The 23,463-nt window shown below is 40.2% G+C and overlaps 4 protein-coding genes across 6 annotated transcripts in view; all 4 read right to left on the minus strand.

The window, feature by feature from the left end:
- The window catches only part of LOC143112540 (protocadherin gamma-A11-like), a 143,869-nt gene that overhangs the window by 110,063 nt on the left and 10,343 nt on the right, over window positions 1-23,463 (minus strand). For 2 of the 3 annotated variants that reach the window (XM_076274809.1, XM_076274808.1), the window contains exon 1: window positions 6,080-8,706. The exons of the other annotated variant lie outside the window; for it this stretch is intronic. In XM_076274809.1, the coding sequence (XP_076130924.1) occupies window positions 6,080-8,503 (2,424 nt within the window). In that variant the 5' untranslated portion in view covers window positions 8,504-8,706. Of the gene's footprint in view, window positions 1-6,079; window positions 8,707-23,463 lie in introns of those variants that run through there. 3 annotated transcript variants of the gene reach the window in all.
- On the minus strand, window positions 1,687-4,092 carry LOC143111943 (protocadherin gamma-A11-like). The gene has a single exon (XM_076274183.1). The coding sequence runs from the start codon at window positions 4,090-4,092 to the stop codon at window positions 1,687-1,689; it is 2,406 nt and encodes an 801-aa protein (XP_076130298.1).
- LOC143111947 (protocadherin beta-15-like) lies at window positions 13,644-16,267 on the minus strand. The gene has a single exon (XM_076274188.1). It carries the CDS (start codon window positions 16,265-16,267, stop codon window positions 13,847-13,849), a length of 2,421 nt encoding a protein of 806 aa, XP_076130303.1. The 3' UTR covers window positions 13,644-13,846.
- LOC143111948 (protocadherin beta-15-like) lies at window positions 17,357-21,667 on the minus strand. Its single transcript, XM_076274189.1, has 2 exons — window positions 19,203-21,667; window positions 17,357-17,383 (listed from the first exon to the last, which is right to left on the minus strand). Exons 1-2 carry the CDS (start codon window positions 21,624-21,626, stop codon window positions 17,357-17,359), a joined length of 2,451 nt encoding a protein of 816 aa, XP_076130304.1. The 5' UTR covers window positions 21,627-21,667.

Genomic DNA, 23,463 nt, shown 5'->3' on the forward strand with positions numbered 1-23,463 from the left:
CTGAGCATGTATATCTGAATATTAAAACAGTAGGTGGAGGCGAATTGAAGTCCATCAGCTGCCTTAGTCAATAGCGACACCCGGAGTATTTAAAAAAAAACTGCAGTGTGTGGGACCCCGAAGTTGTCCCTTAGACAATAACTGACTTTCCATGTCATCACCTGGTAAATATTATACCTTCATTATTATTCTGATGACAGACCATCAACAGTTCCGACAATGAAACCACCAGGAAACACAAACATACATTTGGCTTTCAAAGTGTGACATAGGCCTATATCATGCTTACACACAACACACATTATTACACATTGCAGACAAAGAAAGAAAATCTAGCCTAAGCTGTAACAAATACGATTGTTTTGCTCATTAGTCAGGGATGCTGGTATAAGTTGCAGTCCATCTGATTTATCCTTTACCTTTGATGTCTTTATCTACTTTATTGTCAGGACATTATGTAGTCCCAAAACAATGTTTGGCTTTCATTTTTCACTGTATCAATGTTAAAAACAGCATCTCTCCAGCAACGAATAGCACCTCCAAGAAGATGTAGACAGAAAAATAAAATATCCTCAAGTATACGGCCATCACTAACCTTCCCCTTTCATTCTTACACCACTCAGCCTGCAGGGCATGTAAATGATGACACGGTTGTTCAGAGAGAGTGCAATGCCAGTCTGGTGGCACCGTCATGCCCTTAATCATGCAGCCAAGTGTGTGCTTTTCACTTACAACAGGGCTACATCACCTGTATCCTTCATGCCGAAATATCCAGATGCTCAACGTTCAACATAAACTACAGCAGGATTAACAATGTATGAGTGTATGAGTTACTCTTTGCCCACCAGTGAAGCCTAATGTTATGTATAAACGTGTATGGCATTTAAATCCAGCAATACATGGAAAAAAGGAAACAATCATGAAAGAACCATGTGAAAATGCATAACCTGATCTTCCACCTCTACCAAAATAAAACCTTTATGTGTAATGCAATTATTCAACAGATTTCCTCCTAATTCAACATGACTTTAAATATATGAGAAAGGAAATCTCTAATAAATAGCCCACATTTTCTTTAGCCAGAATACGGAGGAGAAAGAAGCCAAACTAAATCTATTTACCAGACAGCACATGAGTCAACTGACAGCTGAGTGCATATCTTATCTATCTGATGAAAATGCAGGCAAATGTAACTACTGAAAGAGTATTTAGAAAACAAAAGATCATTAACAATGTCCAGTGTGTACGTGAACATCCAACGCACACATAACCTTCCTCTTAACAAAACCTACCCATAATATAAAGTGCGGGTGAATATCAAAATAAATAAACATAGCTACAAACTCAGATCATGAACTCAAAATTAAGAGATGAAAGTTTTTACCAGAGTGGAGAACTCTGATCCATTCTCAACAAAGTCAAGGCTGTTGCTACAGTCATTATTAATCTTCTTCAAAGTGTTACCAGCAAGCAGTGTGTTATCGTTCTAAGGGCTGACAAACTGCATCACTCAACATGTTTCCAAAACGTTGTCATTATTTCCACACCAAACCACAATCACCCAAAATGCTTCAGGCAAAGGGCAGCTACTGTAGAACTAAAAAAAATGTAATTCCATAGCCTCTTTAAAACCATACCATATAATTTATATAAAACTAGTACCTTTGCAAATTAGTGAAAATATAATCAATGCATTACCAGAGTGGACCACTTTGATGCCTCCTCAAAAAAGTCAAGGCAGTCACTGTTGTCATTTGGACTCTTCTTTAGTGTGTTCCCAGCAGGCATGGTGTTGTCATTGTAGGATGTAACAAACTTGAAGTCACTGGTGCGTGACCCTGTGGTCATATAGGCGTCATAGTTGTAAGCACTACGGAGAGTTCCAGTTCCATCAACATCTGCATAGTTGGGAGGTAAATATGCACTGGGAATGGCTACTGCTCCATCAAACAGCAGTCTGGGCTTTCTCCTGTGACACAATCTTACTGCAATGATCAGGATAATAAAAGTGAGGAAAAATGTTGAAACAGACACCAGAGCAATGATCAGATACGATGTGAGTTTAGAATTGCTCTCCTCATAAGACATGTCTTTCAGTTCAGGAACTTCAGCCAAGTTATCAGAGATGAGTAAATATACGGCACAGGTTGTAGAGAGAGAGGGCTGTCCGTTATCTTTCACTGAGATCACAAGGTTCTGCTTCATGCTGTCAGATTCAGAAATGTCCCTCTGAGCCCTGATCTCTCCACTGTGGAGACCAATAGTGAAAAGTCCCGGATCAGTCGACTTCACGATCTGATACGACAGCCACGCGTTCTGTCCAGAGTCAGCATCAACAGCGATCACTTTGGAGACCAGCGAGCCAGAAAGGGCAGCTTTAGGAACCATCTCAGTCATGAAGGAGTTTCCTTCTGGAGTAGGGTATAATATCTGAGGAGAGTTATCATTCTCATCTGTTATGAACACACTCACAGTCACGTTGCTGCTGAGTGGAGGAGAACCATTGTCTCTGGCTACAACCTGAACTTTGAAGCTTCTGAACTGCTCATAGTCAAAGGCCCTCACAGCATGGATCACCCCTGTGTCTCCATTAATGGATACATATGAGGAGACCGGAACACCATTGACCTCACTGGGCAACAGAGAGTAGAACACTGTGCCATTCTGTCTCCAGTCTGGGTCTCTCGCAGTAACAGAACAGACAGAGGAGCCAGGCTTGTTATTCTCAGTCACATATGCACTGTAGGACTGATGTTCAAATACAGGAGGATTATCATTTACATCAGAGACAGAGAGATGGATAGTCTTGGAGCATGATAAAGGTGGATTTCCTTCATCAGTGGCTGTAAGAGTCACATTATAATCAGCTATAGTCTCACGGTCTAGTGCCGCTGTTGTTACAATAGAGTAATAGTTTTTAATAGAAGGAACTAATTTAAAAGGAACATTTTGCTGAATGGTGCAGCGTACCTGCCTATTTTCCCCTGAGTCTTTATCCTGCACATTTATAATTCCTACTTCTGTGCCAGGCTCAGCATTTTCCAAGACATTATTCTTAAATGATTTCAAAAGGATTATTGGAGCATTATCATTGACATCTTCAACATTTATTAAAACATTAGCAGTTGATGCCAGCCCTGGTCCATCTTTCGCCTGAATTCTCAATTCATATTTATGTTTTTCTTCATAATCTATCAGTCCAATCACTTTGATTTCTCCACTCACTTTATCAATAGAGAATAGCTTGGCAGCTTTATCTGATATGTGACTAAATTCGTAAGTGACCTCTCCATGTGGCCCTTCATCTGCGTCTGTGGCACTAACAGTCACAACTACAGTACCTAAAGGAGAATTTTCAGGCAGACTGACTTCGTAAATGGGTTTACTAAACACTGGTACATTGTCGTTTGCATCAAAAACGATGACATGTATGACTACAGTACCGGATCTCTGAGGAGTGCCTCCATCTGTTGCGGTAAGCAATAATGACAGCTCATGCTGTTGTTCACGATCAAGCTCTTTATCTAAAACTAATTCGCTATTTTTCCCACCGTAAGAATTAGAATGCACGGCTAAAGTAAAATGATCGTTCTTTTCCAATGAGTAGCTCTGAATGCCGTTTCGACCCACATCCGAGTCGTGTGCTTCGGTTAAGAGAAATCTAGCACCTTTCGATGCAGATTCCTGTATCTCCAGTTGAATTTCCTCCTTTTGAAACCGAGGTGAGTTATCATTTATGTCTTGAATTTGAAGCGTAATTCGATGCAGTTCAAGTGGGTTTTCCAAAACCAGTTCGTATTTAAGAGAGCATGATATCGTCGACCCACAAAGCTCCTCTCGGTCTATTCTATCAGCGACGACCAGATCGCCTGTCTGTAGATTAATGTCACAAAAACGTTTGCCATTATCCTCCGTATCCAAACGAGCCTCGCGGTACGATAGTAGTTTTACATCAAGTCCAAGATCCTTCGCTATATTTCCGACCACAGCTCCTCGTTTCATCTCCTCTGGAAGAGAATAGCTCAAGTCGCCATGACAGATATGAATCCAAGCAAAAAAGAAAATACTGTAGGAGGTGAAAAATAGCTTCATTTCAGAAACAGGCGTGTGATGTTTCAAAAAAGGAAATAGAGCTTTTCAATATACCAAAACGTTGCCGGCTGATGTAGGCTATTGTGAAAATAAAGCGTACACGAGCGTTGGTTCCCAGTAACACTGTTCGATATGCTCAGGGTAGGCTATTCTGGTTTTATTTGCGATTTGAATATTACATCAGTGGGTGGAAAACAGACAGAAAAACATAAAGTTGGCCTATAGCGACACTCTGAGTACTGAGATAAAATAGCAGGGGAGATTTAAATCCACGCTTGTTTTCCCCTATGAACATACATTGATAAGGCAGTCATTAACTTCTATAATGATCATACAGGATATGTCACAGACAGTAGCGTTAAAACTGACTATTCAAAATTTGATGATGAAAGTGTAACCCCAAATTACGTTATATTTGTAACTTTTGATCTGTAATGTGGTAGAAACACACAACAGGAGCACTATCATTCAAGTAGTAGTATGCCTGCGACCAGAGCGCCTGTGAAGCGACAGGTCGCTGTCCATACACGTGGTGCTGAAAAGACGCTGCAGGCGACCTTGATGCCAGAGAGAAGTGGAGCGCGGTGTAAACTGCTCTACATTAAATAGGCTACACTGCAATTTTTCCTTTTAAGGTCAGTTTGCAGGCGGTTTTTATGTAAAATACGAACAGTATTGATAATATGACATTACTTAGAAACACAGAAAAATCTGTGTAAATGAATTTAGCCACTCGCTGGCTTGTGTTTAATAACTTTCATAAAAATGTCAGTGTATTATTACCAAGTAAAGAAATGCAGGTTGTGGCCGTCCACTTTTTCACGAAGCAATGCCACACTCTTTGATAGGTAATGTTAAATAATCCTTTAGTGTTGTAGTAATGTTTATAACAGGTAACTGGTAATGTTTACAACCACCTAAGATAGAGACTTCACAAAATATAAAATATGTATGCCTACCTCAGTTAAATCTCCTTTATCAAAGAAAAAACCTTATATTTCCCTTAACAGTGCTAGACTACTTGGAGTCTTCTTCAGTGTGCTACCATGCAGCCAGTATTGGCGTTATAAGTCCAGACGAACTTGAAGTCACTTGTACGAGATTCCGTTATCGTATATACGTCATATTTGTAACAATAATTACTACAAAGAATTCCAATCCATCAACCTCTGCGTAATAGGCATATTTGGGAGGTAAAGATGCTACTGCTTCATCAAACAATAGTTTAGGCTTTCACCTCCTGCTAAACCTAAATGCAATTATGAGAATAATAAAAGTGGGGACAAATGTGGAAACAGACACTAGAGCAATGGTCAGATAAGAGTAGCCAAGAGTAATCCTATAAGCCATATATGCTTTTCCTTTTCTTAGGCAACAAGCCAAAATACACAGATGCTTAATTTTAAACATGACCAAACAGGAGCAACAAAAACATAGGCCAAAAGACTATCAAGGCCTTTAAAGTCAGCAATGCACTAGAACCAGCAAACCATACAAACTGCAAACAATGGTTAACCTTGCCATCCAACCCATATGAACCAAAACCTTAATGAGCAATTCAATAATCCACTCACTCAACCAATTTATCACCTAACCCAATATCATTGAACACAAATATTATGAAAGAGGAAACCATTAAAGCATGCAGAAAAGTAAGAAACTAAAATGGTTATATTAATTAAAAAGAGCATGTCTCAACTGACAGCTAACTGTGTGTTTATTCTGTCTGACAAAAGCAATAATGTAAGAGCCAAACAATTATGTAGGGGAAAAATAAAACATAATAGGGCATTTACAATGTTAGTAAACACCCCAGACCCACCTGGCCATAAGTGATGATTATTCAAATTCACTCTTAATGCTTTAGATAACTTAGATAACGTCATGTATGATAAAAACACAGCAACCAGTTGTATGAACATAACCTAGGGTTAGTTATAAACTAAAACATAAAAGCATATATATTGTTTTAGAGAGAAGTATTTACCAGTGTGGAGAACTTTGATCCATTCTCAATAAAGTCAAGGCTGTTGCTACTGTCATTATTACTCTTCTTCAAAGTGTTGCCAGCCAGCAGAGTGTTGTCGTTGTAAGAGCTGACAAACTTGAAGTCACTGGTACGTGACCCTGTGGTCATATAGGCGTCATAGTTGTAAGCACTACGGAGAGTTCCAGTTCCATCAACATCTGCATAGTTGGGAGGTAAATATGCACTGGGAATGGCTACTGCTCCATCAAACAGCAGTCTGGGCTTTCTCCTGTGGCAAATCCTTATGGCCACAATGAGTATGATGAAAGTGATGAAAAATGTGGAAACAGACACCAGAGCAATGATCAGATAAGATGTGAGTTTAGAATTGCTCTCCTCATAAGTCATGTCTTTCAGTTCAGGAACTTCAGCCAAGTTATCAGAGATGAGTAAATATACGACACAGGTTGTAGAGAGAGAGGGCTGTCCGTTATCTTTCACTGAGATCACAAGGTTCTGCTTCATGCTGTCAGATTCAGAAATGTCCCTCTGAGCCCTGATCTCTCCACTGTGGAGACCAATAGTGAAAAGTCCCGGATCAGTCGACTTCACGATCTGATACGACAGCCACGCGTTCTGTCCTGAGTCAGCATCAACAGCGATCACTTTGGACACCAGCGAGCCAGAAAGTGCAGCTTTAGGAACCATCTCAGTCATGAAGGAGTTTCCTTCTGGAGTAGGGTATAATATCTGAGGAGAGTTATCATTCTCATCTGTTATGAACACACTCACAGTCACGTTGCTGCTGAGTGGAGGAGAACCATTGTCTCTGGCTACAACCTGAACTTTGAAGCTTCTGAACTGCTCATAGTCAAAGGCCCTCACAGCATGGACCACCCCTGTGTCTCCATTAATGGATACATATGAGGAGACCGGAACACCATTGACCTCACTGGGCAACAGAGAGTAGAACACTGTGCCATTCTGTCTCCAGTCTGGGTCTCTCGCAGTAACAGAACAGACAGAGGAGCCAGGCTTGTTATTCTCAGTCACATATGCGCTGTAGGACTGATGTTCAAATACAGGAGGGTTATCATTCACATCTGATACTGAGAGATGGATGATCTTTGAAGATGTCATTGGTGGATTGCCTTCATCTGTCGCTGTAATTGTAATATTGTAATCATCTATAAGCTCACGATCTAACTCAGCCATTGTAACCAGTGAAAAATAATTCTTTATTGTTTGAATTAATTTGAAAGGAGCATTTCCCTGGATAGTGCACCTAACTTGTCTGTTTCCATCAGAGTCTTTGTCCTGTACATTGAGTAAGCCTACTTCTGTACCCGGTGGTGTATTTTCTGGAATGTGCTCATTGAGAGACTTGATTAATATAACAGGTGCGTTATCGTTAACATCAGTAATGTCTATAACAACTTTAGCATTGGAGGCCAATCCAGCTCCATCCTTTGCCTGAACACGGAGTTCATAATTACTTTCCTCCTCGAAGTCTATTGGTCCTATGACTTTAATCTCTCCACTGACTTTATCGATGGAGAAAAGTCTGGCTGCTTCATCGGATATGCGACTAAAGTCATACGTTACCTCACCATTTGCACCTTCATCTGCATCTATAGCAGTTACAGTAACCACAACGGTGCCTGGTGGAGAGTTTTCGGGTAAAGTAACTTGATAGACTGCCTGATTAAAAACTGGCAAATTGTCGTTAGCATCCAGTACACTGACGTGTATGGTTGCAGTACCAGATCTCTGCGGAGCTCCCCCGTCAGTAGCAGTAAGTAGCAACGTCACCTCTCGCTGACGTTCCCGATCGAGCTCTTTATCTAAAACCAGTTCGCTATATTTTCCCCCATCTGAATTAGAATGTACAGCTAAAATGAAATAGTCGTTCTTTTCCACAGAATAGCCTTGGATTCCGTTTATTCCTATATCCGAGTCGTGTGCTTCATCTAAAGGGAATCGAGCCCCTCTATCAGCGGATTCGCCTATCTCAAAATGAATTTCGTCTTTCGGGAAACGAGGTGAGTTATCATTCACATCTTGAACCTGCACAGTAATCCGATGCAATTCCAAAGGGTTTTCCAAAACTAACTCGTATTTTACAGAACACGATGCTCTTGAGCCACAAAGCGTCTCGCGGTCTATCCTCTCAGTGATTACTAGATCGCCTGTCTGAAAATTTATTTCACATAAAGACTTTCGATTACCTTCAAAATCTATCCTAGCTTTGCGTACTGACAGGGTTCTTGCATCGAGTCCGACATCTTTCGCTATATTACCTATCACAGCTCCTCGTTTCATCTCCTCTGGAATAGAATAACTCAAATCACCATGACAGTATCGCTGACAGATAAGGAAGAAGCCCATCCATAAAATCCAGTTTGAATTGTTGGGGTATTTCGATATCATTCTGTAATCCATAAAATATCCTTAGATTCTCAAAAACTCGAAGAAATCACAGAGGAGATCCAACGTAGTGCCCCACAACGAATCTGTCTACTCAACTATTGTGTCGTGTGAATGCCTTTGTTTTATTTAAATATTAGAGCACTGGGTGGAGAACTGTGTCTCTATGTCCAAAGCTGGTCAATGGCGACACTCAGAGACTAATATCAGAACTGCATGAGGTGATCCATACATTGACAGGACGACTGTCAATGGCAATAACTTTCAACACATTGGCCCCTTTAACTGCAAACCATTTAAATAACATCTAAGAAAAAACTTTAAGGTATCCAGTGACTATGACCCTGAACCACATGGAGGCAATGTGTTTCTTCAGAGGGTAAATTGGAGCCTTAACTCCTATTACCAACCTATTACTCTATTTGGTGTGGAAGGAAAACAACAGTGAATCATTTCAAACCTACCAAGACAACTCCATGCAAAATGAGTTGACTTCTTTGGTGTTTCATGACTAAATATGAAAAAAGCGCACCAAAGTAAAAGAACATTTCAATACTCTAAAAAGGGGCACAATTGCTGAATTCTCAAATATAACAATTAATATGTTTCTACTGATTAGCTATGTTTGCCTCTCATTATTCTAAAATCGTATCATAAAAGACATCTAAACGGTATTGAAAGATAGTCATATTAAAAACATCACTAGCAACATGGGAAACAGTGGAGCCAAAAGAAATCCCTCTTTCTTCACTGAGTACTTTGAGTAGAATGACAACAACTAAAAACACAAGCTCATATACTGTACACACACACACATGCACATGCACACACGCACACACACACACACACACACACACACACACACACACACACAAATGCATACATACAAGTGTCAACAACTCAAATGGTACAGACTCTATGGCAAGAGTCAAGCAAGGGCATAAACATAACCAACGAGTAATAGCAGCTGGCATAAGTGAAAAGGCACCAGCAACAACGGAAACAATACACAAACGTTGCATCTTTTTCCTGTCCCAATGTGCCTTTAAGACAGTCACTAAGCAATTCTTCACAGTTCCCTCAGCTGAGAGGTGAACTTTCTACAAAGACGTACACTATTCCTCTCACAAGCTCATTATCAAAACAGCACAATACCCCTACATTCTGGAGCCAACATATTTACAAACAAACGTTCAGTAGGCCTAATGCATCAAAGCATTGTGATGTTTACACACATAAGCCTACTAGTCAACAAACGCACCGCTCACTGACTGTGGAGTATGTTTTGCCAGCCTGGTGTAGGAAAATATTAGCTGATGATTCTTTTCAGTGAAAATGATAATATTTGCAATATCATTTTATATGAAACAAAAAGGTGACAAAACAGCAAGCTTTCACCAAAACACGTTCTTTCGTTCGTGATGTAGTCAAAAATCTCCAACAGTGTTTAATAGTGTTCCAACAGAGTTTATTTTGAAGAACTACTACCACATGCACGTCTAGTATTAATGTGACTAGACTTACTCATTTTTATTAGATCTAATAAATGTTTTTAAAAGTAGGCCTACTGTAAAGGCATCTGCAGTAAATGTGCCTAATATATAGAGCTCAAGTTGTTACATTAATTCACACTTGTAATGGTTGTGTGACTCTTGCACTGATTATATATTTTATTTGTAAAAACAAATAAAAACATTCCTGGAATGAATTCATATAACTGAAAGTTGCCAAATGTGTATTATCATATCTGTCTGACAGCTATATAATGTCTCTAAATTGCAAGGAGTACTTAGCTTGTCTATTCATGGTGCAATTAATTCTATCCAGTACAACACTGAAACCCCCTCAGAATGATTGAAATGAAATATTTCAGTGCAATACAAGTCATATTTGAAAAAGTCAGTTTGGGGACTTATTTACCAGAGTGGAGAATTTTGATCCATTGTCAGTGAAGTCAAAACTGTCATTTTCACCAGGGCTCTTCTTCAGTGTGCTATCAGCAAGCAGGGTGTTGTCATTGTATGATCGGACAAACTTGAAGTCGCTGGTATGGGATCCAGTGGTCATATAGGCATCATAGTTATAAGCACTACGTAGAGTTGCAGTACCGTCAACATCTGCATAGTTGGGAGGTAAATATGCACTGGGAATGGCTACTGCTCCATCAAACAGCAGTCTGGGCTTTCTCCTGTGACACAACCTCACAGCAATGATCAAGATAATAAAAGTGAGGAAAAAGGTAGAAACAGACACCAGAGCAATGATCAGATAAGATGTGAGTTTAGAATTGCTCTCCTCATAAGTCATGTCTTTCAGTTCAGGAACTTCAGCCAAGTTATCAGAGATGAGTAAATATACGGCACAGGTTGTAGAGAGAGAGGGCTGTCCGTTATCTTTCACTGAGATCACAAGGTTCTGCTTCATGCTGTCAGATTCAGAAATGTCCCTCTGAGCCCTGATCTCTCCACTGTGGAGACCAATAGTGAAAAGTCCCGGATCAGTCGACTTCACGATCTGATACGACAGCCACGCGTTCTGTCCAGAGTCAGCATCAACAGCGATCACTTTGGAGACCAGCGAGCCAGAAAGAGCAGCTTTAGGAACCATCTCAGTCATGAAGGAGTTTCCTTCTGGAGTAGGGTATAATATTTGAGGAGAGTTATCATTCTCATCTGTTATGAACACACTCACAGTCACGTTGCTGCTGAGTGGAGGAGAACCATTGTCTCTGGCTACAACCTGAACTTTGAAGCTTCTGAACTGCTCATAGTCAAAGGCCCTCACAGCATGGATCACCCCTGTGTCTCCATTAATGGATACATATGAGGAGACCGGAACACCACTGACCTCACTGGGCAACAGAGAGTAGAACACTGTGCCATTCTGTCTCCAGTCTGGGTCTCTCGCAGTAACAGAACAGACAGAGGAGTCAGGCTTGTTATTCTCAGTCACATATGCACTGTAGGACTGATGTTCAAATACAGGGGGGTTATCATTTACATCAGAGACAGAGAGATGAATTGTCTTGGAGGAAGACAATGGTGGTGAGCCTTCATCAATAGCAGTGATGGTTATATTGTAATCACTAATGTGTTCTCGATCAAGATCACTGGTAGTTACTAGTGAGAAATAATTCCTTATTGATGGATTTAATTTAAAAGGAGCATTTTGCTGAATAGTGCAGCGGATGGAGCGGGCACCCTCTGAATCCTCATCTTGCACATTGATAATACCAATTTCTGTGCCAGGCAATACATTTTCTGGGACTGGATTTTTTAGTGACTTTAGAAATATCACAGGTGCATTATCATTTACATCAGTTATTTCTATAAACACTTGGGCATTGGAGGCTAACCCAGATGCATCTGATGCCTGGACTCCAATTTCATACTCAGTGTCATCCTCAAAGTCTATTGGTCCTGTCACTTTTATCTCTCCACTGATCTTGTCTATTGCGAAGAGCCTTGCAGCTCTATCAGATATGCGACTAAATTCATATGTGACCTCCCCGTTCGCTCCTTCATCTGCATCGGTGGCGCTTATAGTGAGAACCACTGTAGCTAAAGGGGAGTTTTCGGGTAGACTGGCTTTATACACAGGTTGACTGAATACTGGTAAATTATCGTTTGCATCAAGTATAGTAACATATATGGCTACAGTACCGGATCTTGGCGGTGTACCTCCGTCTGTAGCAGTAAGCAATAACGTCACCTCTTGCTCCTGCTCACGGTCTAGCTCTTTTTCTAAAACTAATTCACTGCGTTTAACTCCGACGTCATTGGAATGAACAGCCAAAGTGAAATGTTCATTCTTTTCCAGCGAATAGCCTTGGATGCCATTCCGCCCCACGTCCAAGTCGTGTGCCTCTTTCAATGGAAACCGTGTGCCTCTTGCTGCGGATTCGCGGATTTCAAGTTTAATTTCATCGCTTGAAAACCGAGGTGAGTTATCGTTTACATCTTGAATTTGCACCAATATCTGATGCAATTCTAATGGCTCTTCCAGGACAAGTTCGTACTTTAAAGAGCAAGAAACCTTGGAACTGCACAATTCTTCTCGGTCAATCCTTTCCGCAATAACAACCTCTCCAGACTGAACATTAATATCACAAAAACGTTTGCGAGTACCCTTCAAATCTAAGCGAGCTTTACGTGATAATAATCCTCTGGAATCCATCCCGAGGTCCTTCGCTATGTTACCGACCACAGCTCCTCGCTTCATCTCCTCTGGTATAGTATAGCTAAAATCTCCATTACTGCCGGGGAGACGGACAACAAAAATGGTAAAAAATAGAAGTGTGGTAGAAAAACTGTAAATCCAGAATCCAGTCCACATGTTGAACCAGATGGAATGGTTATTATGATATTTTGAAATAAAAAGCCTAAACGTTGTAAAACGCCGAGCATATGTTAATACGCTCAAAAGGGAATGATTTCGCGTCTGCTATCCACTGTTACGGCGATATTGTATGGCTTTGGAGGGTGTATTCTCAATCTAAATATTATAGCAGTGGTAAGAAGTGAGAGCTCAATTGCTCAACGCTGGTCAATGGCGACACTCAGAGGAATAAGAGAAAAGTGCAACGTCTGAAGAGCGCAGGATGTGGGACCAATGCAGCAATTCAACACAAAGTAACAAATTGCCTCGTTATTTCAAAACAGTGCAACCACAGTCATATGAAAGTCAACACCTACTCAAACAGCCATGCTATAAGATGCTCTGACAAAAACACATAAATGTTCCTGCTTTATAAAAAAAAAAAACAAAAAAAAAAAACTGATGAACATCAGACATCAGTCAATATTTGCAGTGCACAATATTCAATGAAAACAAACGGTCAATATTGGTAGGAACGTCTTGCATAACTGTACTTACACTACACAAAACCCCAAAGCATTATCTCTCTCTCACACACACACACACACACACACACACACACACACTCAAAAGCATTTCAGATAAAAGTGTACAACTTTCCCTGTTTTTCCCCCCCGCTATATCAAAATAAATCAAGTTATCTGAAATTAGGCCCACTAAATGCAATAAGGAAAATAGTATAATTTCTACTTGCACACTTTTTCAAGGAGATGTAATCGATCCTGACATATCTGACATTAAAAGCAAAACTTAAAGGCCAGGAGTTTATTTTCATTGCTGACAGCATCTCTCTACATGTTTTATAAAATTGGTCATTATTTCCACACCAAACCACAATCAACCAAAAAGTTTCAGTGGTAGCACAGCTAGAACACAAAAACATATATAATTCAAAAAACCTTTTTAAAGCTACGTCATCATACCTGAAAAATGCAAATGTATATAATTTACCTATAATTAATGCCATTAGTGAAAATATAATCAATGCATTATCAGAGTGGAGCACTTTGATGCCTCCTCAAAAAAGTCAAGACAGTCACTGTTGTCATTTGGGCTCTTTTTCAGTGTGTTCCCAGCAGTCATGGTGTTGTCAGTGTAGGATGTTACAAACTTGAAGTCACTGGTACGTGACCCTGTGGTCATATAGGCGTCATAGTTATAAGCACTACGGAGAGTTCCAGTTCCATCAACATCTGCATAGTTGGGAGGCAAATATGCACTGGGAATGGCTACTGCTCCATCAAACAGCAGTCTGGGCTTTCTCCTGTGGCAAATCCTTATGGCCACAATGAGAATGATGAAAGTGAGGAAAAATGTGGAAACAGACACCAGAGCAATGATCAGATAGGATGTGAGTTTAGAATTGCTCTCCTCATAAGACATGTCTTTCAGTTCAGGAACTTCAGCCAAGTTATCAGAGATGAGTAAATATACAGCACAGGTTGTAGAGAGAGAGGGCTGTCCGTTATCTTTCACTGAGATCACAAGGTTCTGCTTCATGCTGTCAGATTCAGAAATGTCCCTCTGAGCCCTGATCTCTCCACTGTGGAGACCAATAGCGAAAAGTCCCGGATCAGTCGACTTCACGATCTGATACGACAGCCACGCGTTCTGTCCAGAGTCAGCATCAACAGCGATCACTTTGGATACCAGCGAGCCAGAAAGAGCAGCTTTAGGAACCATCTCAGTCATGAAGGAGTTTCCTTCTGGAGTAGGGTATAATATCTGAGGAGAGTTATCATTCTCATCTGTTATGAACACACTCACAGTCACGTTGCTGCTGAGTGGAGGAGAACCATTGTCTCTGGCTACAACCTGAACTTTGAAGCTTCTGAACTGCTCATAGTCAAAGGCCCTCACAGCATGGATCACCCCTGTGTCTCCATTAATGGATACATATGAGGAGACCGGAACACCACTGACCTCACTGGGCAACAGAGAGTAGAACACTGTGCCATTCTGTCTCCAGTCTGGGTCTCTCGCAGTAACAAAACAGACAGAGGAGCCAGGCTTGTTATTCTCAGTCACATATGCGCTGTAGGACTGCTCTGCAAATACAGGAGGGTTATCATTCACATCAGACACAGAGAGATGAATAGTCTTGGAGGAAGACAATGGTGGTGAGCCTTCATCAGTAGCTGTAATTGTTACGTTATAATCACCTATAAGTTCACGGTCCAAATCAGTTGTTGTAACTAGTGTGTAATAGTTTTTAATAGATGGATTTAATTTAAAAGGAACATTCTGCTGAACAGAACAACGGATTTGTTTATTTCCTCCTGTATCTTTATCCTGCACATTAATAATCCCTATCTCACTTCCTGGGGCTACATTTTCAGGAATAGGCACATTAAGTGATTTAATATGTATCACAGGAGCATTATCATTGACATCTGTTATGTCTATGTTTACTTTTGTCTGAGAAGCTAGCCCTGCACCATCTTTTGCCTGAACTCTTAATTCATATTCATATTTTTCTTCATAGTCTATTGAGCCAATCACTCTAATCTCTCCTGTCACTTCATCGATAGAGAAAAGTCTGGCAGCTTTATCAGATATGCGGCTGAAGTCGTAGGTGACCTCCCCATTTGCGCCTTCATCAGCATCTGTAGCAGTCACGGTCAAAACCACAGAGCCCACAGGAGAGTTTTCAGGTAGACTGACTTTGTAAATTGGTTGACTGAATACTGGAAGATTGTCGTTTGCGTCAAGGACAATAACACGTATGACTGTTGTGCCAGACCTTTGTGGAGAGCCTCCGTCACTAGCAGTAAGCAATAATGACAGCTCCTCCTGCTGTTCACGATCAAGCTCTGTGTCTAAAACTAATTCACAGTATTTACCTCCATCTGAATTGGAATGCACAGATAGGATAAAATAATCGTTCTTCTCAAGGGAATAGGCCTGTATTCCGTTACGCCCCACGTCAGAATCGTGCGCTTCATCCAAAGGGAAACGTGCGCCTTTAATGGCAGATTCCCCAATTTCCAGTTTGATTTCATTTTTTGAAAAACGAGGTGAGTTATCATTTATATCCTCAATCTGCAGTGCAATCCGATGCAATTCCAAAGGATTCTCCAAAACGAATTCATAATTTAACATACATGACGGCTTCGAACCGCAGAGCTCCTCGCGGTCTATTCTCTCTGTAATAACCAGTTCTCCGCCCCGAAGATCGCAAAAACGCTTGTCATTACTTTCCATGTCAATCCGAGCCTTACGATCTGACAGTGCTTTAACACCGATACCAAGATCCTTTGCTATATTTCCAAACACAGTCCCTTTCTTAATTTCTTCAGACACAGAATAGCTCAGATCGCCATAACAAGTGCGCAGAAAAACAGCAACACACGTAATCCAGAACGCCACACGAAAATGTAAAATTCCCTTTGATTTCGCCATTATGCTACCACAAGCCAAACAATATGGTAGATGAACATCAAACACGTCTTCTACGTTCACGGAATATAATGTCAAACAAAACCCAAAACCTTCGGACAATATCTTTCCGGTTTAGAGTGCAATTTCAATGCTTTTGCGGTGATCGTCTTCGGATAACAACTAATCTCTGCTGTAATATTAAATCAAGGGGTGTGGATGCATTTAAAGATGGATAAAACTTGGTAAATAGCGCCACTCTGAGTATTTTCGGGCACATTACCTGTATTGAAGCACATACTTTGAATTTCTATATTATGAAGTGTGCAATGACATAATACAACAGATATAGCTTTCTATCTTTTACAACACTTGGAAACACATAAAACAATAGTCATTGGTCGTATTAAGGCCAGTATTGTGTTGTTGTGTGGCCTTGTTTCAAATGGATGCTGTGGTTGGACCCTCTAACCCAGGGGCGTATCAAGCTTTTTAAAAGTGTGGGGGTTGTGGGATAGGAAAATGAAACAATCTTGCCAAATTATAAATAACTCCGTACAGGGACGTTGTAAGTATTTTCTGAGAGGGGTGCGGACTATATTGGTGTCCGGCAGTTTCTACCCCAAAAAAAAATGAAATTCTGATTGCTAAACACACCATTTTAATGCAGTTTGGGAGGGACAGAAGAAGCAGCGCCCCTCATCTGTGTGGCTCATGTGACATGTAGGCCTACATGATCTACCTGCTATCACTTCACTATTTGACACTACCCTACATGGAGACATATATCATGTTATAAATCAAGAAATCATTTCAGAAATTATGTTTTGTGCATATATGGGTTAGCAGGCTACAATAAATTGCCCTAACAGACAGCAGCCTAATTTCGAGGTATCACTAATAGCTAAATAAATATAATAATAAAGAATACAGAACTGTAAGCTCAAATTCAAAAACGTTTGAAGTCTACCCAAACATATGCAAACGGAATATAAATAAATTGTGTTGCATATAGCCAGCTTAATTAATGTCAATTTAAAGATTATGATTAGCAGTTTCTTTTTCCATTAATAGTTACAGGAAGCCACGTTGTTGTTTAAGCTATTGTTGCTTCTAGCCCATGCTACCTAGTTTCACTTGCTGCAGGGACACACACATTGCATGAGCGCTCATAAGCGTTCTATTTGAGTTCTACATGCTGGAAATCTTAGTTCTCAGATGTAGAACTCAAATGTGTCTTGAAGCCTCCGTTTGTAAGATCAAAATAAGATGTTCTAAAATGGAACGCGATCGTATTTAAGATCTCCAGCACCGGCCATAACTTAATTTCGCGGCTACGTGGACCAGTAGGTTCATTGTTGAGGAGGCCAATAGTTTGAGAAAAGTTGCAGATCATAGACAGAGAAAGCAACATGCTCTGAGAACAGTATAGTAGCCAAGGTCTTTCTGCAGAAACAAGTGCCTTGGTGCGCGCACCTCCGCTTTCACTTTGACTCTCTGCATTTATACATTGTGATAAAAACTGTCAGACAGACAGTGAATTTTGGTTTACTAAATTAGCATAATGCGGTAACAATTATCATTTCAATTCTACCTGAAATCTGCTCACTGCAGATTTTATAATGCAGACCCAAGCAGCAGCACCTTGAAAGATGCACACTTTGAATTTGATCAGAGCGGCTCTGGTTCTTCACTGGCTAACTTGATGTGATTGGCTGGATGACCATTCAATCAAATCAACAGACCTATTTGTGTCTCTTTGTTTGTGCGTTATGGTAGATACGGTTCCAACTCTTTACGGGAGCGTTTATTTCCATATTTTACTTTCATTTTAATCTGACAAAAAGTGTGGGGGATAGAATCATGTTCCAGCAAAAGTGTGTACGTTATAACACCCACATCCCCCACGCTTGCTACGCGCCTGCTCTAACCACATTCACCAATGACACCAATGATCCAACTATAGATTCCATTTCACCTGTACATTACCCCAGAAAAAAAAAAAACAATGTCAACCCCATCATGTGCTGTATAATCTCATCAGATCTTATATCCACACTTTCAGATTAATCTATAACAAATATGATGTATAGGAAAATGAAATTTTACTACAGATCTTCAATTAAATGAATTTTCTAAAAACTTTTTGGGATTTTTCACTATAAGGTAAAGTTGAATGGTGTGTAGTCCCCCTAATGTAAATGGCCTGAAACTACTGTCTGAAACATAGAGGAACTCATAACCATGCATAGCAATTAGTATGAAGACAATCTTTAAGCTTTTGCCAGAAGTAAATGTTCCAAGGTTTCAAAAAACTGCAGACTTGCAAGATGCATGACCTGCAATGTTGAAGTCATGTAAATTGTGGGCAATAAATAGGCTTAAAGATTAAAAGATTGAGACACATCAGAATCCTACTAAGATTTCATATTTTTAAATTAATTTCTTAATTTATCTGAAGGGATTTCTTTGGACCATGAAGTGGTCAGGATCTTTCATATTTGTTAAGACTTCCTTAAAATAATATCAAAATTGAAATAGTTGACTATGGTAATTTGTACAAGAGAGCAACATGAGCAAGGCCTTGAATCACATTATTCAATCCAACCAACCGAACACATTTTAAGACAATGCCATTGCCATTAACATCAACAAATTGGACAGATCAAATTAAACATTTTTAGCATTAAAAAGTTTGAAGACCGAGGATGAATAGAGAATCTGATCATTTCTCAACTGAAAATAAGTTCAGATATGCAGTGGGTATGTATGTAAAAATGTGTGTCATGTATGAATGAAATGAGACAAGTGGGCCACATGGTCACAGACATCTCCCAGAATTATTTGGGTACAAGTTTCTTTCCTTCTTATTAAAAACACCTCTACAACACACTACGATAATGAGAGATTGCGCTGAGGTAATTCTATGTTTTTGCAAGTAAATATTTAAATAATTTACCAGCGTGGAGTATTTAGATCCATTCTCAGGGAAGTCAAGAGAAGTGAAGTTCAGACAGTCACTGTTGTCTCCTGGACTCCTCTTCAGAGTGGTGCCAGAAGGCAGAGTGTTGTCATTGTAGGATGTTACAAACTTGAAGTCACTGGTGCGTGACCCTGTGGTCATATAGGCGTCATAGTTGTACACACTACGGAGAGTTCCAGTTCCATCAACATCTGCATAGTTGGGAGGTAAATATGCACTGGGAATGGCTACTGCTCCATCAAACAGCAGTCTGGGCTTTCTCCTGTGGCAAATCCTTATGGCCACAATGAGAATGATGAAAGTGAGGAAAAATGTGGAAACAGACACCAGAGCAATGATCAGATAAGATGTGAGTTTAGAATTGCTCTCCTCATAAGACATGTCTTTCAGTTCAGGAACTTCAGCCAAGTTATCAGAGATGAGTAAATATACGGCACAGGTTGTAGAGAGAGAGGGCTGTCCGTTATCTTTCACTGAGATCACAAGGTTCTGCTTCATGCTGTCAGATTCAGAAATGTCCCTCTGAGCCCTGATCTCTCCACTGTGGAGACCAATAGTGAAAAGTCCCGGATCAGTGGACTTCACGATCTGATACGACAGCCACGCGTTCTGTCCAGAGTCAGCATCAACAGCGATCACTTTGGAGACCAGCGAGCCAGAAAGTGCAGCTTTAGGAACCATCTCAGTCATGAAGGAGTTTCCTTCTGGAGTAGGGTATAATATCTGAGGAGAGTTATCATTCTCATCTGTTATGAACACACTCACAGTCACGTTGCTGCTGAGTGGAGGAGAACCATTGTCTCTGGCTACAACCTGAACTTTGAAGCTTCTGAACTGCTCATAGTCAAAGGCCCTCACAGCATGGATCACCCCTGTGTCTCCATTAATGGATACATATGAGGAGACCGGAACACCATTGACCTCACTGGGCAACAGAGAGTAGAACACTGTGCCATTCTGTCTCCAGTCTGGGTCTCTCGCAGTAACAGAACAGACAGAGGAGCCAGGCTTGTTATTCTCAGTCACATATGTGCTGTAGGACTGATGTTCAAATACAGGAGCATTATCGTTTACATCTGACACAGAGAGATGAATAGTCTTGGAGGAAGACAATGGTGGTGAGCCTTCATCAGTGGCTGTGATTGTCACGTTATAATCACCTACAAGTTCACGGTCCAAATAAGCTGTGGTAACTAGTGTGTAGTAGTTTTTAATTGATGGATTTAATTTAAAAGGGACATTCTGCCGAACAGAACAACGGATCTGTTTATTTCCTCCTGTATCTTTATCCTGAACATTAATGATCCCTATTTCAGTTCCTGGGGCTACATTTTCAGGAATAGGCACATTAAGTGATTTAATATGTATCACAGGAGCATTATCATTGACATCTGTTATGTCTATGTTTACTTTTGCCTGAGAAGCCAGCCCTGCACCATCTTTTGCCTGAACTCTTAATTCATATTCATATTTTTCTTCATAGTCTATTGAGCCAATCACTCTAATCTCTCCTGTCACTTCATCGATAGAGAAAAGTCTGGCAGCTTTATCAGATATGCGGCTGAAGTCATAGGTGACCTCCCCATTTGCGCCTTCATCAGCATCTGTAGCAGTCACGGTCAAAACCACAGAGCCCACAGGAGAGTTTTCAGGTAGACTGACTTTGTAAATTGGTTGACTGAATACTGGAAGATTGTCGTTTGCGTCAAGGACAATAACACGTATGACTGTAGTGCCAGACCTTTGTGGAGAGCCTCCGTCACTAGCTGTAAGCAATAATGACAGCTCCTCCTGCTGTTCACGATCAAGCTCTGTGTCTAAAACTAATTCACAGTATTTACCCCCATCTGAATTGGAATGCACAGATAAGATAAAATAATCGTTCTTTTCAAGGGAATAGGCCTGTATCCCGTTCCGCCCCACGTCGGAATCGTGGGCTTCATCCAAAGGAAAACGCGCACCTTTATCGGCAGATTCCCTGATTTCCAGTTTGATTTCACTCTTGGGAAAACGAGGTGAGTTGTCATTTATATCCTCAATCTGCAGTGCAATCCGATGCAATTCCAAAGGATTTTCCAAAACGAATTCATAATTTAACATACATGACGGCTTCGAACCGCAGAGCTCCTCGCGGTCTATTCTCTCTGTAATAACCAGTTCTCCGCCCCGAAGATCGCAAAAACGCTTGTCATCACTTTCCATGTCAATCCGAGCCTTACGATCTGACAGTGCTTTAACACCAAGACCAAGATCTTTTGCTATATTTCCAAACACAGTGCCTTCCTTAATTTCTTCAGACACGGAATAGCTCAGATCGCCATAACAAGTGCGCACAAAAACAGCAACACACGTAATCCAGAACACCGCACGGAAATGTGAAATTCCCTTTGATTTCACCATTATGCTACCACAAACCAAACAGTATATTGTAGATGAACATCAAACACGTCTCCACGGAATATAATGTCACACAAAAACCAATACCGTCGGAAAATATCTTCACGGTTTAGAGTACAAATGCAATGCTTTTACAGTGATCGTCGTCCCAATGGATAACAACTAATCTCTGCTGTAATATTAAATCAAGGGGTGTGGATGGATTTAAAGATGGATAAAACTTGGTAAATAGCGCCACTCTGAGTATTTTCGGGCACATTACCTGTATTGAAGCACATACTTTGAATTTATATCTTATGGTGGTGTGCAATGACATAATACAACAGATATAGATTTCTATATTTTATAACACTTGAAAACACTATAAATTAAATGTATGTATAAAACAATATACATTGGTCGTGTTAAGTCAATGCATAAAACTATATTGGTCATGGTCATGTTAAGGCTTATGTAGTTGTGTGTCCTTGTTCCAAATGGATGCTGTGGTTGGACACTCTAACTTCATTCACCAATGATGGATGGAAATACAATATCTTACTATAGATTCCACTACACCTGCATATTATTCCAGAGAAAACTTATGTCAACCCCAACATATGGTGTATCTCCTCAGATTTTCAATTCAAACTTTCAGATTAAACTATAACAAATATGATGTACAGACAAATAATTGTCTCACTGTCGAATTTCACTACAGATCTTCAAAGAAATGAACTGCCTGAAAACATTGTTCTGGATTTTACACTATGAGAAAAAGTTGAATTATATGTAGTCCTCTTAATGTATAGGGCCTGAAACTACTATCTGAAACTGTTTCATAAACATACACAAGAAAGCAACATCAACAAGATCTTGAAACAGATCACTATTCAATCCAACCAAACACATTTAGAGGCAATGCCTTTGCTATTACTACCAATAACTCAGACAGACCAAAAAGTAAAAAGTCTGAAGACAGACTGAGGATGAATAGAGGATCTGATCATTTCTCAAGGGGAAACAAGTTTAGAAAAAGTAGTGTGTCTATTTGCATAAATGCATGTTTTAATACAATTAGACAGAATTCTTCAAATGCGGGTCTGCAACACCCAGTTGGGCCTATACGTTACTGCAGAGTATCCCAAGAAGTTTGGCTCAATTTATTTTGTTCTTTATAAAAAAAAAAACACCTGTGCTATTTTCAAAATAAGTTGCAATGCATATTGCTGACCTGGTTTAGTAAGCAGCACGATTTCAAATAACATTTAATAGGAGGTTCCTCCATCTGCAGCAGGACAACGTTAAGTAGGGAACCCTATTATATGTCTTCTACTTAAAAGCTACCTAAAAGCTACCTTTGCTACCTAAAAGCAGAAACCATTCACACAAAACATATACTCAGAAAATTGCAAAGAAATTGTTTACCAGAGTGGAGTATTTTGACCCATTCTCAGGGAAGTCAAGGGAAGTGAAGTTCAGACAATCGCTGTTGTCTCCTGGACTCCTCTTCAGAGTGGTGCCAGAAGGCAGAGTGTTGTCATTGTAAGATGTTACAAACTTGAAGTCACTGGTGCGTGACCCTGTGGTCATATAGGCATCATAGTTATAAGCACTACGGAGAGTTCCAGTTCCATCAACATCTGCATAGTTGGGAGGTAAATATGCACTGGGAATGGCTACTGCTCCATCAAACAGCAGTCTGGGCTTTCTCCTGTGGCAAATCCTTATGGCCACAATGAGAATGATGAAAGTGATGAAAAATGTGGAAACAGACACCAGAGCAATGATCAGATAAGATGTGAGTTTAGAATTGCTCTCCTCATAAGACATGTCTTTCAGTTCAGGAACTTCAGCCAAG

Source organism: Alosa pseudoharengus, unplaced genomic scaffold (assembly GCF_046254945.1).
Source record: "Alosa pseudoharengus isolate Yale_2024_CS ecotype anadromous, Long Island Sound unplaced genomic scaffold, YU_APseudo_1.1 YU_APseudo_1.1_scf_8, whole genome shotgun sequence".
NCBI classification, from domain to species: Eukaryota; Metazoa; Chordata; class Actinopteri; order Clupeiformes; family Clupeidae; genus Alosa; species Alosa pseudoharengus.

What these genes read in the sequence shown, in the direction of transcription:
- LOC143111948 (XM_076274189.1), bottom strand. Translation starts at nt 21,626, where the DNA reads ATGGTGAAATCAAAGGGAATTTCACATTTCCGTGCGGTGTTCTGGATT. An exon ending in GATCTAAATACTCCACGCTG is followed by an intron (nt 17,384 to 19,202) that starts GTAAATTATTTA and finishes GTGTCCCTGCAG; the next exon opens with CAAGTGAAACTAGGTAGCAT.
- LOC143111943 (XM_076274183.1), bottom strand. Translation starts at nt 4,092, where the DNA reads ATGAAGCTATTTTTCACCTCCTACAGTATTTTCTTTTTTGCTTGGATT.
- LOC143111947 (XM_076274188.1), bottom strand. Translation starts at nt 16,267, where the DNA reads ATGGCGAAATCAAAGGGAATTTTACATTTTCGTGTGGCGTTCTGGATT.